This window comes from Physeter macrocephalus, chromosome 7 (assembly GCF_002837175.3).
Source record: "Physeter macrocephalus isolate SW-GA chromosome 7, ASM283717v5, whole genome shotgun sequence".
Classification (NCBI taxonomy): domain Eukaryota; kingdom Metazoa; phylum Chordata; class Mammalia; order Artiodactyla; family Physeteridae; genus Physeter; species Physeter macrocephalus.
In genome coordinates this window covers 90,808,138-90,826,335 of record NC_041220.1, presented here as the reverse complement: position 1 = coordinate 90,826,335, position 18,198 = coordinate 90,808,138, and the positions used below count along the sequence as shown (strand labels likewise).

The 18,198-nt window shown below is 35.7% G+C and overlaps 1 protein-coding gene across 5 annotated transcripts in view; it reads left to right on the top strand.

Annotated features, from left to right (window-relative positions):
* The window catches only part of STIM2 (stromal interaction molecule 2), a 170,656-nt gene extending 153,254 nt beyond the window's left edge, over positions 1-17,402 (top strand). Inside the window, exons 11-13 of one of the 5 annotated variants that reach the window (XR_002891155.3) lie at positions 11,156-11,429; positions 12,393-12,664; positions 15,980-16,067. Coding sequence is in view for 3 of the 5 variants with exons in the window: in XM_024119383.3 (XP_023975151.1) it covers positions 11,156-11,429; positions 15,980-16,457 (752 nt within the window). In the remaining 2 variants the exon portion in view is untranslated. Of the gene's footprint in view, positions 1-11,155; positions 11,430-12,392; positions 12,665-14,341; positions 14,414-15,979 lie in introns of those variants that run through there. The other 4 variants (XR_008617845.1, XM_028492080.2, XM_024119383.3 and 1 more) reach the window with 4 other exon arrangements.
* Positions 17,403-18,198: the final 796 nt, after the last annotated feature.

The window sequence follows — 18,198 nt, the reverse complement described above, 5'->3', positions numbered from 1 at the left end:
GAGCACAGGCTCTGGACGCGCAGGCTCAGCGGCCATGGCTCACGGGCCTAGCCGCTGTGCGGCATGTGGGATGTTCCCGGACCGGGGCACGAACCCGTGTTCCCTGTATTGGCAGGCAGACTCTCAACCACTGTGCCACCAGGGCAGCCCTTTACGTTTTTTTTTTAAAGTACTTTTTGATGGGGCAAGATATCCACATGTGCATTAAAACACTTATAACTAAATGTGAATAATTTTTTAGTGATTGTGGTACACAGAGAAATTTGAACTTTTAAAAATTCACTATGATGTTTTAGAAATACTGAAGTTTATTATCTCTGAAAAATAACTTATGCCAAAGATTACGCTTTGAGAGCTCTGTCTCCACCCAGTGGCACAAAAGTAATACTCCACTCTGTTTAGTTATAAAAGCATAATTTCTGGACCTGACAAATGAACTCTTGGCAGTAGTACTAGGGTCTAGGGTAGGATGAAGGCTCTTCATTATATACCCTTTTAAGCAGTTTTAAATCTGCATCATGGATATGTGTAAATTGTCTTGAGAGTGAAGGAATGACAAGGAAACCTGCCTGTGGTATGTTAAGAGCAAAGTAAAAGATTATAAAACCATATACAGAATAATATTGTCTATGTTTAATTATGTGTAAATAAAAAAGAGAACATATTATCAAAGGTTTTCCCAGTATCTTTATCGTATCTACTAAATATTCATAGTGGGATTGTAGTAGCAATTTATTTAAAATTTCTTATCATAAAGCTCTTCAGATATGCTTAAAAATACTGAAAATAAATTGCTCATTTACTACAAAGATAAACAGATTTTAACATTTTGCTTTATTCATCTTTCTTTTTCTCTGAAAAAGAAAACACATCTCCTCCCCTTCCTACTAAAGTTGTATATCTTCTAAAGCCTGTTTTACTTGTATTACATGCAGCTATATCTGTAAACAATAGATACAATTGTTTGTTTAAAAATGTATATAAATGTTATCAAACTGTGGGTATCATTTTACAACTCTTTTTGGTCAAAAGTATGTTTTAGAAAATTTCCATGTTTATATACAGATAAATTCACTAAAACTGTTTAATATGAGTCAACCACAGTATATCTATTTATCTTTTGTAATAATAAACCACAGTTTATCCATTTTTCTACTGAGATAGGTTCTTTCTACTTTTTTGCCCTTGCAAACAGGACTGAAATGAGCATCCTTATCTCTATCTCCTTGTTCCTAACTTTGAGAGTTTCTCTGGGTGGATACCTAGAAATGGATTGCTAAGTCATTGGGAAGGCACCTCTTATTAGTCGTTGCCAAGTTGCTTTCAAAGTGGTTCTATCTGTTTACATACCCACTGTTTATAAGAATGCCTGTCTGCCTGTATCCTCACCATACTAGGAATGATCGGATTTATTTGTTTTGAACTTGAATGCGTGTGATATGATACCTTAGTGTTATTAAAATTGTAATTTCTTTAAAGACTACTGAGGTTGAGTACCATTTCATATTTATTGGTGTTTGTCATTCAGATTTTTTCCTCTCTGAGTTGCTTGTTCCTGCTGTGGAATCTCCCTCCAAGATTCCTTACTTATCTGGAAGAATTTTTATTATTATTATTATTTTCTGGTTATTTGAGGGTTGCAGATGTCTTTTCCTAGGCCTTGGCTTTTCTTTTTTACTGTGCTGTGTTACTTATTTCCTTTTTTGCTCAAATGGTTTTTCTTCAAAAAGAACATTTTTAATGACAAATTTACAAATCTGGTTTGTGTTTTTGTGTCTTTTTCATAAGGCGATAGATTGTTGTTTGCTCTACTAAAAGTTTTTAACTTTCACTTTAATCCTTTAGTCTTTTAATCTACCTGGAAGTTATTTTTGTTCCTATTGTGAGGTTGGAATCTAAAGATATCTCTTGATGTATGGATAAACAGTTGTCCTAGTCTCATTCCTGCTCTGGCCTTGCTGGTTTGTAATACAACTTCTCTCCATAGATACATAAATGCTTCCAGGCTCTCTATTTTTGTTCCATTGATCCCATTTTACTTTAGTTGCTATATTTAGCTTTATAGTAAGTATTAATGTTTGATGGGTTTAAATCTTCCTCTGTTAAATTCAGAATTGCTACTCTTGGCAAGTTATTCTTAGGAATTTTAGGATCAGCTTACAGAACGCCATGAAAAGTTCCATGGGGCTTTTATTGGAATTTCTTTGAATTTAAAGATTAATTTTTAGCTTGTTTTTTTTTATAGTTACATGTGTTACCTTTCTTTAAAAAGTTATACTTCAGATTGCTTGTTGCTGATATGTAGGGAAAAGCTGTTGATTTTGGTATGCTGATTTTGTATATAGAAACATTGAATTTTTCTATAAGAGTGTTTTGGATTTTTTTGTGTGGACAATAATAATGATTTTTTTCCCCTTTCCAGTCCTTGTGCTTTTTTCCCAAGGCAATCTAAGACCTCCAGTAAAATGTTGAATAAAAGTGTGAAAGTGATTGCAGACAAATAGTGGTCGCCATTTCTAACTTTAAAGAGAATGCTTATTTCATCATGAAGTGTGTTTTTTTGTTTATTTGTTTTGTTTTTTGCTCTGTGTTCGATGGGTTACATTTTTTTTTTTGGCTGAGCCACAAGACATGTAGGACTTTAGTTCTCTGACTAGGGATTGAAGCCGTGCCCCCCTGCGTTGGGAGCCCGGAGTCTTAACTGCTGGGCCGCCAGGGAAGTCCCTGATGGATTATTTTTAAATTAAGGAAATTAATCTCTATTTCTATTTTGCTAAGAATGATTTTTCTTTTAAATCAATGGATGTTAAATTTTACCAAATTATTTTTCTGCATAATTTGAGGTAATTGCTTGTTTTATTTTTCTTTATTCCATTGAATTTTAATCTGTTTAAATAAATTCCTTTAAATGTCAGTGAAACTATTTTTGTCACAATGTTCTGTTTTGATAATAATTAGATTTGGTTTGCTATATTATTTTATTTAGGGTTTTTACATTTTTAATCACAGATTAGTCAATAATTTTCTTTCTCGACACTGATTTTGATATCAAGGTTATATTAGCATCATAAAATAAGGCAAAGAATACCCCTTTTTCTTTCATTTCTTTTTTTTTTTTTTTTTACTCTTATAGTAGTAGTTAAGAATTTGGTCTCTAGAACAAGATTGCTAGAGTTTGAATCCTTACTCCTCCATTTAACTTATATGTATGTAATGTTGTCTAGTATTTTGTTTTGTTTTGAATGTCCCACAAAACATTATTTTTTATTTGTGTAACTTTGTGGGAGGTACTCTCTCTGACTCTAAAGCTTCCTCGTCTAAAATGTAACCTACCCTATGAGATTATTTTGTAATTTAAACTAAATAATATTTGTAAAACAATTAGAACATACCCTGGCCCATAATAATCCTCAATAAATGTTTTGAATTTTATTCTGTATTCTGAAATATTATAAGATACAGATGATTCTATGAAGATTTTGAAGAAATTGCCTGTAGGCAGTTTGAGTTTGGTGTGTGTGTATGTTGGCAGTCGGGAAGGAGACAGATTTTTAAATTATTGATTCAGTTTCTTATAATGGTCATAAGTCTAGATTTGTTAAATTATATATTTCTAAAATATTGTTTGTTTTATCTGAGTTATAAAATTTGTGGCTTAAAGTTGTCCATAGTATTTTATATGATTTTAAAAATCTCACATCTTTAAATTTTCTTTTCATTTCTCCTCCTTGATTAATCTGGCATGATGTGTCTATTTTATTTCACTCCGTCATTCTTCAAAGAGCTAACTGTTGGTTTTGTTGATATTCTCCATTTAGTTCAGCTCTTATCTTTTATTTCCTTTATTGGAATTTGCTTCATTTGTTTGTTTTTAATATTTAGACACCTAGCTCATGAATTTTCAGTCCTCCTGTTTTCCTTAATGTATGATTTTTATGGCTGTGAATTTCCCTCTAAGAACGACTTTAACTGAATCTACCTAAAGTTTGGATACATATAGTTTGATTATCATCTAGTTTTAAAATCTTTCCAACTTTTAATATGTCTCTTCCTTGAAATATGAATTATCTGGAAGTATGTGTTTAAGTTTCCAAATGTAGTATGTTTGTTATGTTGTTTATTTGGTCGTTAGTTTTTAAAGAATACCTTTACTTATCAATTTCTAATTGTATTATGCTTAGAGAATAGCATCTGTATAACATTTATTCTTTGGTATCTTCTGAGACTTGCTTCATGACCTAGTATTTATTTGATCGAATATTTAAAATTTTCCACATGTATCTGAAAAGTACATTTTCTTAATTGTTAGTTATAGGATACTATATTTTTGGTTAAATCATGTATTAGTTATGAAAAATCTCTGTATACCTACATTTTGGTCTACTTTTCTATCACTTGCAGAAAGACGTTTGTTCAGATCTCTCACATTTATCAATATTTTCTTGTAATTCTGCTCATTTCTATTTTATATAGTTTAAACCAAGTTATTCGGTGAATACAAGTCCAGATGTATCTTTTTAAAAGATTAACTATTCTTCTATGATTATGCAGAGACTGCTTAAAAAAGTACAGCTAACTGTACTTTTTGCCTTTAAGTTTGTATTATCTGATATTAAAGTAGCTATAGGAGCTTTCTTTTGATTAATATTTGCCAACATAACTTTTTCTTAAAATTTTTTCCATCATCAGGCTCTAGATATGTCTGTATAAGAAATAGCAATAACTGTTGCTGTTTTGCATTCTATTTGAGGATCTCTGTTGCCAGTGAAGGCCAGTTCAATCCAACTACATTTAATCTGCTTGCTGATCCGTTTGGATTTCTCTCTGTCATATTATTTTGTGGTTTCTCTTTTCTATACCTCTTTTCAGCTTCTCTGTCATTCTCCGAAAGGATCTTCAGGTGCTTTAATTTTAGACACTACCCTCCGCATCTTATATATTAATGTTGTCTAGTATTTTGTTTTGAATACCCCGCAAAAGTCATTTTTTATTGTTTTATTCAGTCATTGTTTAGAAAGACTTATGTATTTCTCTGTTCATCATTGTATTTTGCTTTTTACTCTTTCCTTTTTTTTTTTCTTCCTTGAAAATATGTTCTTTGGTAAAAATTCTTTCAGTTAGCAACTGGGGGTGGTAAATTCTCTGTCTTTGCCTGAAAATGTCTTTATTTTCACTCTCACTTGAGAATAATAGTTTAACTGGATATCAGATTCTAGATGAACAATTACTTTTCCCCTAGTATTTTGAAAACATTTGTTGTTATTTTCAGGCCTCTTATTGTTACTGTTGAGAAGTTTTAGTAAGGCAGATTGTTCCAGTTTCCTTTTAGGTAATTTCTCGTTTCTCTCATCGCTTAGAAAATGTTTTCATTTTCTTTTGTTACACGTTTTTACTATAATATAATTAGGTGTGCAATTTTTTCCCTGATACTTGGTGTGCTTTTGAATCTGAAGATGATTATCTTTTTTCAATTACAGAAAAATTATTAGTTGTTTTCTCTTTTAATATAGTTTTTCTTTTCTCTGTTCACTCCTACTGGAATATTAGTTGTATAGAAATATAAGACTAATATTAGCCTATAATTATATGTTTGATCTTATTTTATCTTCCACATCTCTTAACCTTTCTTTTTCTCTAATTGTGCTGCATTCAGAAAAATTTCCTTAGATCCGTCTTCAAGATTACTTACTCTTTCTTCAGCTCCAATTTTGTTTAACCCATTCTTTGAATTTTTAATTTCAGTGACTGTTTTCATTTCTGTTAGTTCTCCTTGATTCTTCATAAAATCTACTTGTTTTGTAATGCCTTGTCCTTTTTTCATTTTTATTTTATGATTTAATGCCCTTAAACATCTTATTTTTTAGTTTTATTTGATAATTGTATTATTTGATGTTCTTGATTGATTATTGCAGCTGTTTCTTGAGTTTGCAGAGCAGATTGCCTTCTCCTGTTTTATAGTCTTTTACTGAACTATCTGAAAGGAACTTTTTTTTCTTCTCTCCAGGGAAACACTTTGGAGGAGTAGGAGTGCTCCTCAATATGATTTCTTTTGCTTCTGGCAGTAGTTTCAAGGGCTTCACCTACTCAGGACCATCTTTTTGTTGTTGTTGTTAAACTTTTGGATTTGGGTTTCACAGACCCTTCTGGTAGTATAAACTTGAACTCCAGGGTAATATGAGTTAGTTTGTATTGAGTTTGAGTATTGAACACCCAGCATATTGAGTTTTTCACAAGAAACTTTTAAAATTCCTGTATCCAGAGAACATGCATTGAAGGAAGTTCCCTTGTTCATTGGTCAGATTTCTTTTCAGTACACCCTCCCACTGAGGAATGCAGCCATCTAGGCCCAGGCTTTTATCCAGAACACTCACAATTCCTATTCCTCACCTTCTGTGGGCTTAAGATGTCATTTATATCCCCAAATTAAAGCTCAAACCCTTAAACTACTGAGACCGAGAACCTCCCACAGCAGTTCCAACATCACTCACAGGCCTATTAGCTCTGACTTTTAGTCTTTGTGTTTTGGCATCCTGAGAATTTTCTCTTCTTCCTTGTAAACTCAGCTATGCATTTAAAACTATTGTTATATTTTATTCAGCGTATTGAAGTACTTGAGGTTATTTAAAGTGTGTGGTTGGGGGTTGGGAATGGTGGTCAGGTTATCTTTGACTGCCATATTGCTAGAACCAGAAGTCGCTATATTACTTATTTTTTTTGGTTGTTGGTGGTGGGGGGACCCGCTTATTCAAAACCAAATTTTATTTTCTTTGCCATAAGAAAATACAGTTTGCAAAATAGTGTCTTATTAAACTGTTATGCTTCTGTATGTAATTATTGATATTAGAATGAAAAATCACCTCAAATAAATTTCCGTACAGTGAACTTCAGTGTTTCATTTAACTGCTCTTATAAATCACAGGTAGGGATGGCTGTTGGCTTTCATTGAGAATTAATAATAGCCTGGAGATATTATTAAACATGTTCACCTTTTGTGTAGGAGAGCTTGTTACAAGGTCAAAGTGAACTTCTTTTTAATCCTACATGAGTTTTATGGTGTAGGCAATATGTAAGAGATGGCAATATGTAAGAAGAAAATTTTTTGAAAGGATTGTAGAGTTGTAAACATTTTCTAGATGTGACCCACTTATGAGTCTCATCTTTATGTTATATTCTTTATTGGATTACTTAGAATTTTCCTCATATAAACTATTTACTTTTTTTTTAAACCTTCTTCATGCAGTATCTTTCCATCTTTGTGAGTAATACTCATTTTTCCAAGCAGGGAATCCTGATTCTTCTCAGCCCTTCTCATCACACCTAGTCATGGCTGAATGTGGCTATGTTTTACTGTGTATACCAAGTAACCAGTGATTGATGAGAATGGCTGCATTATGTGCTAAGAGTTGTAGAACTTAATCATCTGTGTCAGTCTGGACACATTCGTTTAGTATTTGTAGGATATTGTTTCTTCTCTGACAAAGTGAGAACATCGGACTAAAGATTTCCAGGGTGTCTTCAGTTCTGTAATCTATGAATCATTATAAATACGTAAGAGAAAATTCTAATGTTGCCTACTAAATTATAAGTATTTTCATATTGTATAATTTGTGTTTGGAAAAAGCCTTGTATGGTATTTATGGAGGTAGTCAAATATTCTGAAAATATTCCCTTTAATTTTACCCATTTTTTTTCCAGTCTGTCAAGTTATTTCAGTGGCTGTTTCTGTTTGAATTGTTTGTTAATTCACTCAGTAAATACTTACTGTACATCTACTTATTTTTTAAAATAAATTTATGTATTTTATTTTTGGCTGCGTTGGGTCTTAGTTGCTGCATGTGGGCTTTCTCTAGCTGTGGTGAGCGGGGGCTACTCTTTGTTGCGGTGCAGAGGCTTCTCATTGCGGTGGCTTCTCTTATTGCGGAGCACGGGCTCTAGGTGCGCAGGCTTCAGTAGTTGTGGCTCGCAGGCTCTAGAGTGCAGGCTCAGTAGTTGTGGCCCATGGGCTTAGTTGCTCCGCGCTTGTGGGATCTTCCTGGGCCAGGGCTCGAACCTGTATCCCCTGCATTGGCAGGTGAATTCTTAACCACTGCACCACCAGGGAAGTCCCTGTACATCTACTTTTTGCCTGGCATTGTGCTAGTTGTGATGCAGTGTTGAACATGGTACACAGTTACTTCCTTCATGAAGCATGCAGTCTAATGGAGGACAGACAAGAGCAATGCACTGTTATGTCATAGGGAAATACACTTTGGTGTTGCCATGTGAGCACAAGAAGGCAAACACTGACCTTAAATTTGGAGGGGTTGGGAAACTTCCTGGAGGAACTGCTCTTTAAGTGAAATAGGAGGTCAAGGGAGAAATGGATGAGGAAAGAAGGTGTGGAGGTAAGAGATACTCTGATACTTCTGGAAGCTGAGTGAGGTATATTGTTCCTAGTATTCCTATAACAGAGAAGAGGGACACTAGTTCCAAATTAGAGGCTAGATAAATAGGGCATTCTAAGGAGTTTGATTTTATTCTAATCCTAGAAGTAATGGGACCAACTTAAGGGTTTTAACCAATAAAATGTCATATTCCTTTTCCATTTTAAAATGGTCATGCAGGTTGCAGTATGGAGAATAAGTTGGAGGAGGAAGATCAGTTATTATTCTGGTGCAGTAGTCCAGTATAATACAGCAGTGGTTTGTTGAGGGGGAAGTGGAGAGATGTGAGAGATACCCAGGAGGTAGAACTGGAAACACTTTATGATTAACTAGATGTGGATTATGATGGAGGAAGAAGAGTCAAGAATGTCTGTGTTTCCAATTCAGATAACTAGGTGAGTGGTGGTGTGGTTTTTTTTTTTACCAAGGTGTAAGGAACATAGAAGAAGGAGTGGGTTTGGGAGGAACATGTTGAATTCAGTGTGGGTATCTGTGGAACACCCAAACAAATGTCCAGTAGGCAGTTGATGGTGAAGTTCTAAAGTTTAGGAAAAAGATTAAAAGCTGGAGTCACAGATTTGGACTTCTATAGACTGCAAAGGGTAATTGAAGTAATGGGAGTAGATGAAATTTCATGAGAAGAATAAGTGGAAAAAGAATAACAAGGCCTAGAACAGAACTTCGGAGACAGACGATTAAGGGACAGTAAAGGAAGAGGTGAGAATGTGGTTGGAGAGGTCAAGGAAAGGATAAACTAATAATGTCACATGCTGGTCCAATGTCAAGGAAGGATGGAGATACTCATTGAATTTAGCAGTGAGGAAGTTTATCATAACTTTGTTAATGATAGTTGCAGGGAAATTGTATGGAAGCACTTTACCATTTCTTTGATGAATGAGTGAAGATAAAGTAGTGTAGAAAGCAACATATAGATCATTTACATCAAAGGGAAGAGAGATGTCAGCTGAAAACGGTCTGAGGGTAGAGGAGGTTTTCTTGTTGCTCTTGTTGTTTATCTGTTTGTTTTTCAGGTTTGTTTTTTCAACTTTTAAAAAATAAATTTGTTTATTTTATTTTTATTTTTGGCTGTGTTGGGTCTTCATTGCTACACGCGGGCTTTCTCTAGTTGCGGCAAGCTGGGACTACGCTTCCTTGCAGTGTGTGGGCTTCTCATTGTGGTGGTTTCTCTTGTTGTGGAGACAGGCTCTAGGTGTACGGGCTTCAGTAGTTGCGGCGCGCAGGCTCAGTAGTTGTGGCTCGCAGGCTGTAGAGCACAGGCTCAGTAGTTGCGGCGCATGGGCTTAGTTGCTCCGCAGCATGTGGGATCTTCCCGGACCTGGGCTCGAACCCGTGTTCCCTGCATTGGCAGGCGGATTCTTAACCACTGCACCACCAGGGAAGCCCCCTGTTTTTTCAACTTTTATTTTTAAGTGCCGATGGGAAATAGAAGGGGAGAATGAAAATAAAGGCAGCAAAAGGGATAAACAGTAGATAAGGTCCTTGAGTTTAGGGTGGAGAATGGGACAGATAGTGGAAGGAACAGAATGTGTGAACTAGAAAGGTAGGAATGTCAGAATCTAAATTATCTGATGTCTTAAGCTTATTATTTCAAAAATGAAGCAATTCTGAATGATGGCAAGACCAAGGCATGAGAGTGGGTGGTGGAGTAGAGTAGAGGTGAATGTCTGGTGAGAAGAGATGAAAACCATGATTGGTTAAGGTGTTGATCTTACAGATGAGATGGCTCAAGCTGGTGAGAGGTTGGATGGACTGGTAAGAGAGAGACTAAGCAGGAAGTGACTAGTGAAGTGCAGATGAGAGATTCACGTGGCTTAATAGTGTGAGTGTCAAAGGAACATGTTTTTATAAAGGGAGTGAGGGTTTACAACAATACTGGGGAGTGAGAAGGCCATCAATCTGTTGTTCTGATGCTGTAGCGTGTGAGGTATGAAGAATGAACGGCTTCAGCTTGAGAACGGTATTCTTAGGAGAGCTATGTTTCCATTAAGGCAAAGAAATGAAGTTTCCATTCAATGAAGATTTAAGCACATAGGGGAAGTTTGTCTACTGTCTGCGTGGGTCTAGACTGAGACTGGGAGCAGAAACAAGGTAATCTAAGACTTCTGGTTAGTTCCACAATAGTCAGTGTTCAAAAAACAAGTTTTTATCTGACCTTTGCCTAAAAAATAGTGAGACTATATATACAGTATTTAAATGATCCTTGATTTAAAATTTCTTAAAGTTCAAACAAGTTGTGCTATCTCAAGAGATATTTGTTGAAAAATCCAACCTGTTTTACTGAACAGTCTTCTCATCTTTCAACGTTAAAATTCATTAAAATATTTGCAATAAAGTACAGATTCCTTATAAATATGCTTTATTGATTTTTAAATATAAGAATTTGTTATCTTGGGTAAATGTTTAAGCCTTTATGGTTAGTAATGTCAGATTTTATATTTAAAACCTCATGTGTTTATATGTTCACTTCTGTTTTTTCTTTTAGACCGGTTTTTATTTTTGTTACATTTTTTTTACTCCTTAACTTTCCTGAGAAGCAGTTTTATAGGTGATAGAGGATGGTAATAATTGTACAGTTACTTCAATAAAGGTAGATTCAATGGTGACAAAGGTAGATTAATCACATCAGTTCTTCTTTGGTGTGTCTTTGTAGTGTGCATGAAAGGAGCATTGGATTTTATGAATGTTTTCATTTATTTCCGCTTGGCTTTCAGGGACCATGGCTAAACCTGCTGGATCACTGGCCAGAAGCAGCAGCTTGTGTCGCTCCCGCCGCAGCATCGTCCCGTCCTCTCCTCAGTCTCAGCGAGCTCAGCTTCCTGCACATGCTCCTCACCCGTCACACCCCCGGCATCCCCACCATCCCCAGCACACACAGCACTCCTTGCCTTCCCCTGATCCAGATATCCTCTCAGTGTCAAGTTGCCCTGCTCTTTATCGAAATGAAGAGGAGGAGGAGGCCATTTACTTCTCTGCTGAAAAGCAATGGTATTGGCAATGAATGAAATACAGTATGTGTTGGGCTGGGTGGGTAGGAGTGGCATGTTGTGTTAATTTTCTACTGCTGCATAACAGGTTACAACAAACTTTAGTGGCTTCTAACAACACCCGTTTATTAGCTCTCAGTTCTGTGTGCCAGAGTCCAAGCTTGGTGTGGCTAGGTTTTCTGCTCAGGGTCTCACAAGTCTAAAATCAAAGTGTTGGCTGGGCTTTATTCTTATCTGGAGCTTGGGGGCCTCATCAAAGCTCACTTGGTTGTGGCAGAATTCAGTTCCTCATGGTTACAGTACCGAGGTCCTGGTTTCCGTGCTTGCTCTCAGCTGGGGGCTACTCTCAGATTCTAGAGGCTGCCCGCTCTTCCTTGCCATGTGTGGCCTCTATCTTCAAAGCCAGCAATAGAGAATTTCCCTTCTTTCAAATCCCTCCGTTGCTTTGAATCTCTGCCTTCCTTTATCTCTGATCTCTGTACCCAAATTTAAAAGGCTTACCTAGATAATAATCTATATATTAAGATCTACCCTGCAAAATCCCTTCATAGCAGCACCTATGTTAGTGTTTGATTAAATAACTAACTGGTAGAAGATGTGTGTACACCAGGGCTGGGAATTGCGGGACCATCTTAGAATTCTGACCACCACAGACATAGGATATTTTGAGATATAACTGCTTAGAGGCTATTGCACACAATTGACTCAAGTCTCAGAGTATAAACTTGTCTAACAAACAGTTTCATATGTAAAATATAAAGGCATGAGCTTAAATATACTTGAGCACAAGGAAACATTAAATATGACTGAGGTTTTAAAATATTTGTTGCCAATTAATGATTTGTTCTGTTATGTGCTAGTACTTGCTAGCAAGCAAGCAGTATCAGATGCAAAAGATTTAAGAAAATGTCAGGAACTTAAAGGAGGAAATTATATTCATAACACTTTTTTTTTTTCTATAAAGTAGATATAGCAGCAGTGTATTCTAGTCCAATGAGACCGGTTGCTGTTGGGGATCTCTCTAAACCATATTCCTCTTTTGGAGCAGTACGGTATTAAGTGACAGAAAAACTGGTATTGGTTTCTGATTTTGCCACTTAGTAGCCATGTGGCCATGAAGTCTTTACTGTTCTTGTAAGAAAAACAAAACCAGAAGGAATGGGCTGGACACTCACCGTATGCCCTGGTGGCTCTCTGTCATGTGATTCTTCACACATAATTGTTTCATCTGCTAGTGTAAGTAAATTTTATGATTAGCAACTGATCATTATAGCACATTCCTAAGGAGATGGTACAAGTTTTGTGTTGTCATTGCAACTGGAGAATCTGATGCAGCTTTGCTTGGTTAGCACTTTATGACCAGCTTTTTTGTCTAACCTTTGAAGTATAACTGTAGTCACCAGTAAGATGACTTTACTGACAAAACTAATTTTGTGTGGCTTACGGAAATTAGTAGGAAAACTCCAGAGCTCTGCTGTCCAGTAGAATTTTTTGCACTGATGGAAATGTTCAGCCCTCATTTCAAAGAGCACTGTCAGAAATTTCACAGCTAGCTCATAAATTTGAGAAGAATTTGGATTCAGACAAGTTCCTCCTCTCCATTTTAGTCTTTTAAGTGTTGAACCACCAGAATCCTTACAAAATAAAAATAATACAAACATTTACTATTTACCAATCTTTTATGTTCTATGCATTATTGCACACATACGCTCATTTAAACCTTACCTTGAGTTAAGTCTTGTTATACGTGCATTAAACTTACATAAATTGAGCTACACGTCACTGTGGGAAAAAAATAAAGTAGAAAAATGACATAAATGGTACATACAGTTAAATTCAATATTCTGAAGAATATGTGCTCTGGAAAAAATGGGAGATTTTAAGGTGTACTAGACCTATATTCCAAGTCTGACTAGTTATGCAGAAGAACCAACACTTCAGATTATTATTTGTTTTGGAATTAGGATATTAGAACTAGAAGTAGTATTAGAGATTAATCAAATTCTCTTACTTAGACAAGAAAATTGAGATCTGGTTAAATTAAGTGATTTGCCCAAGATTGTACAGCTGATTAATGGCAGGACCAGGACAGGAATCTAGGTCTCCTAAATTAGGTCAGTATTCTTTTCACACATTATTTAGATTTTAGAAGCTAGTTTTAAAAATATTTTTAACCTAGTTTAGAATTTCACACACAAAGCAGCCAAACCACATAACGGAATAGAAAGTAAATTCATAAAATTTTGACTAGATCAGCTTCTGGCTCTGGAAGCTGAAGAGCTCCAGGGAACAGTGATATATGCTGTTTGATTAATGGCCATCTACTCCAAAAAGAAGCCTTGCAGAAAAGTCCCTACCAGTGATTGATTTCTGAGTCATTTCTTCCTATCTGAACTGCCTCTTGCCCTCTGTTAGCACTATCCATTATCAGTTGTAAGAGCATTTGAAAAATTATGCAGTACATGTAACTGTATAAAATGAAAGCATTATTTAAGTCTTAATTATTTGCCCAGGAGATTTTGTACCTTCTGAAAGCTTGTAGTGTAATAAAGACAGTCTTCACATACATGTGTGAGTAAAGTTCATAGAAAAGACTAAATACATTTAGCAGTCTAATATATAACTGAAGTATGGTATTAACAAAATACATGTCAAAATCAATAAACATGCATATCGTAACATGAATAATGATAGTAATCATAGGTCATCCAAGATGAGAGATCATTCAGTTCATTTACTCTATAAATATGAATTTAGTCCTTGCTGTGTGCCGTGTACTTGCTAATAACTTGAGCTGCCAAGACAGGTGAGACAAGGTCCTGGCCTAGTTCCGGCTGGTAGATTATGATCATATGTGTTCCTGTCTTTCTGTCTTCAGCTCTCTTCCTTCTCTCACCTTATTTCTTTTGCCAGTTACTTTTTACCTTGACTCTACTTTTCATTTCGTAATCATTCCGTTCATAGAGTGAACACTATTCATCTCAGGTATGGTACATTCAAAAATGAATAAATTGTTATCCCTATCCTTCAAAATTTTCCTCCCTCCCTCCCTTCCTTCCCCTTTCTTCTCTTCTTATCTGTTCTTCTTTTTTCCTCCCTCCCTTTCTTTTCCCTCCCTCCCTCCTTCCTTTCCTCCTTCCCTCCCTCTTTCCCTTCCTCCTTCCCTCCCTCCCTCCCTCCCTTCCATACTTAATAAATATCCACTATGAGCTTGTCACTATTCCAGAGAATACAAAAGTTAATAAGACTTCCTGCCCTCATTGTCTCCTTTCTTCTGGGGAAACGGACTATAAACAAGTTAATATAAAATATTTTAGGTAGTGATAAGTTCTGGGATGCTAAACAAAGACAGGTAAAAGGAAAGAGAATGCTGCTTTGGATAGGGTAGTTAGGGGAAGCATCTCTGGAGAGAGAGCATTTGAGTCATGTGGAGATGGAGGGGAAAAAAGATGAGGCAGAGGGAACAGCAAGTGCAGCAGCCCTGAGGGAGTCGCAAGTTTGGCTGGAGGCATAGCCATGGACCTGACCGTGCAGGGCTTTGTGGCCTTTGGCAAGGACTTTGGAGTTTAGCCTAAGTGTGTGAGGAAGCATTGGAAAGTTTTGAGCAAGAGATTATTGTGCTCTGATTGAGTTTTTAAAAACCACTTTAAGGGCTGTGCAGAGAAGTAACTCAGAGGGAAGAACAAGAATGGAAGCAGGGAGACGAATTAGGAAGCTATTGCAATCATTGAGGTAACTGATAGGGCAGGAAGGAGGACTGTAGCAGTGGGACAGGAAGAAAAGGGTGGGTTTGAGGTATATTTTGAAGGAATAGCTGATAGTATTTACTGTATGTTGGCTTTGGGGTTGTAAACTTTATTTTTTCCAGTCCTCTTTATTTCTCTTTCCACTGTGGAAAAGAGGGAAAAAATCACAAAGGAATAAACTTGTGAGAATTTGTTGAATGTCTACTTTAAAAAAATAGCTCAATATCATTACCTTTCACCTGCCATCCACTCCCCACCCCAGTGTACCTCACCTCTCTTCCCTTCTGTTTTAAACTTGGGAGAGCTTATATTTTAGTATATTCTTTTCTTCCTTCCTTAGGAAGCTATATTTAATGAATTTAATGACTAAACAAAAAGGGAGAAGGTGGTGACTAAAATTCATCTTTTCAACTATATGTCAACTATGTGATTTAGAAAGAAAAATTTTCAGTATTGAAACAAAACACAGAAGTAGCTGAAATGATAAAAACCTGTAAAATTTAAACATTTTCATTTCTTTGACAATTGAAGAAGGTGTAACTTTAAGTTATAATATTTTCTAGATTGGAAGGTATCATTATCATAGTTTATGTTAAAAATCAAACATTTTGATAAGTTATATTATTTAAAGTAGTAATTTTCTAATTTTGTTGAAATGTGTATGGAATTTTAACATCTCTCCCTTTAATATATTTCGATAGCTTAAACAGTGGAAGATGTTTTGGTTAGAATTAGTTAGAATGTCTGCCAGTACCCTTAAGAACATATTGATTTAAAATTTTACCTTTGCCTCTGTCTCATCCAGGGAAGTGCCAGACACAGCTTCAGAATGTGACTCCTTAAATTCTTCCATTGGAAGGAAACAGTCTCCTCCTTCAAGCCTTGAGATATACCAAACATTGTCTCCTCGAAAAATATCAAGAGATGAGCTCTCTCTAGAGGATTCATCCAGAGGAGATTCGCCCATAGCTGCAGATATCTCCCGGGGTTCTCCTGATTGTGTAGGTCTGACAGAAACTAAGAGCATGATCTTCAGTCCTGCAAGCAAAGTATACAATGGCATCTTGGAGAAATCCTGTAGCATGAACCAGCTTTCCAGTGGCATCCCGGTACCTAAACCTCGCCACACATCATGTTCCTCAGCTGGCAACGACAGCAAACCAGTTCAGGAAGCCCCAGGTGTTGCCAGGATAAGCAGCATCCCACATGACCTTTGCCATAATGGAGAGAAAAGCAAAAAGCCATCAAAAATTAAAAGCCTTTTTAAGAAGAAATCTAAGTGAACTGGTGGAATTCCATTCAAGTGGCATCTTTAAACTTTTATCTCCCATCCTTCACTCCTCTTTTTTTGTTTTAATTTTAGGAATGTAACTCCATTGGGGCTTTCCAGAGTGGATGCCATAGTGGAATGTCCTTAAGAGCAACTGTCTACTGTCTGCTTATTTAAATGACTATATAATCAATTTGTCAAGCCAGTTATTACTGAAAAATCATTAAGAGATGAGACAGTTTACAGTCATTTTTGCCTATTTATTTCTGCTTTGTTATTAGTGATATATATACAACATTTTGTTGAGAGCCACTATGGACTTAACAAGCTTTAATGGACTAGTAAGCCAGCATGGGCTTGCAAAAATTTCTTGTTTACCAGAGCATCTTCTTATCTTTCCACAGAGCTATTTACATCCTGGACTAAAATAACTTAAAAGGAGTAAAACTAATTGCACTACTGTTTCTCAGACTGGAAAAATATCTCTGCAAGTGAAACTGTATAGAGTTTATAAAATGACTATGGATAGGGGACTGTTTTCACTTTTAGATCAAAATGGGTTTTTAAGTAGAACCTAGGGTTTCTAATTAACTTGATTTCTGGAAATGAAAACCCACGCTTTTATTATGGGAAGCTTCTTTAAATGCATTTAACATTATAAAGTTTCAAGTCCTGCTGTAAAGACCATGTTGTTTTGTTTTTCCCAGGGCTTTCACTGTGATTTTCTGCATTGCAGGCTGTATGATAAAATATAAATAATTTAAAGAGAGAGGCTCTTGATTCCTTACACAAAGTGGAAGAGTTAAAACTTGATTGAAGGACTTAAAACATTCACAAGCTTATACTAAACTTGGGGGATGTGGGGATTCAGGCACTTGTTTACAGACTCAATAACTGCAAAGATTTATGGTTTGTGAAAAACTTGTACTGTGGAAAAGATAATAAATCGAAGACATTATTGTGTGGGACTGTGCTGATTTTTGTTGATAACACTCCACTGAGAACACTATATGTTTTTTGGAGAGCTGTGTAAGCTGTCTTCTTGCTTAACTGCAATATAAGAAATAGTGATGTTTTGGAAGTAAGTTGCAACAAATTTCTTTCTATTTTATATTGTTTGTCATATTTTTATGTAGTTTGAAATGTTTAAATGTTCTAATATCAAGATTAACAAATATAAATTTATGGTGCATTTAGATTGTATTGTATTAATTTATAAAGTTTGGGGTTTGTTAAACTGATAGCTTATTATAAAGGTAACTTTTACCGTGAAGATTGTCACGTGAGTAACAAAGTACATTAACATCTGGGGAGTTTCTGCTTAAACTGCTTCTTTTAAAAATTCAGTCAAAATGATCTGGTTAATGCAATGTGGATGGACATTTAGGTGAACAACTGATGCATATTAGCTAGAATGGTTTTTCAGCTTTGTGGCTGAAATGTATAATGTCCAACTCAGTCCTGTTTAGATGAAAACGCTGATTGATAAACAATCAGCATTCAAGATTTGTTCCAAAGAAATACTTTACTAAGAATATGAACAGTTTCCCAAAGTTTCCTGTAAATTTTGTGTACTTTAGTGCCGTTGTTAAAAACTGTTAAGGTCTTGAATGATATTTATATATGCAGATATTTATATATTTAATAGACAGTGCTTTGAGGGCAAAACTTGTTTGACTGAAATGAACATAGTGTTTTGGACTGATCATAAGGTAAGTTAACCTGAAAGGTCAAGAGTTGAGGAACATAGACCC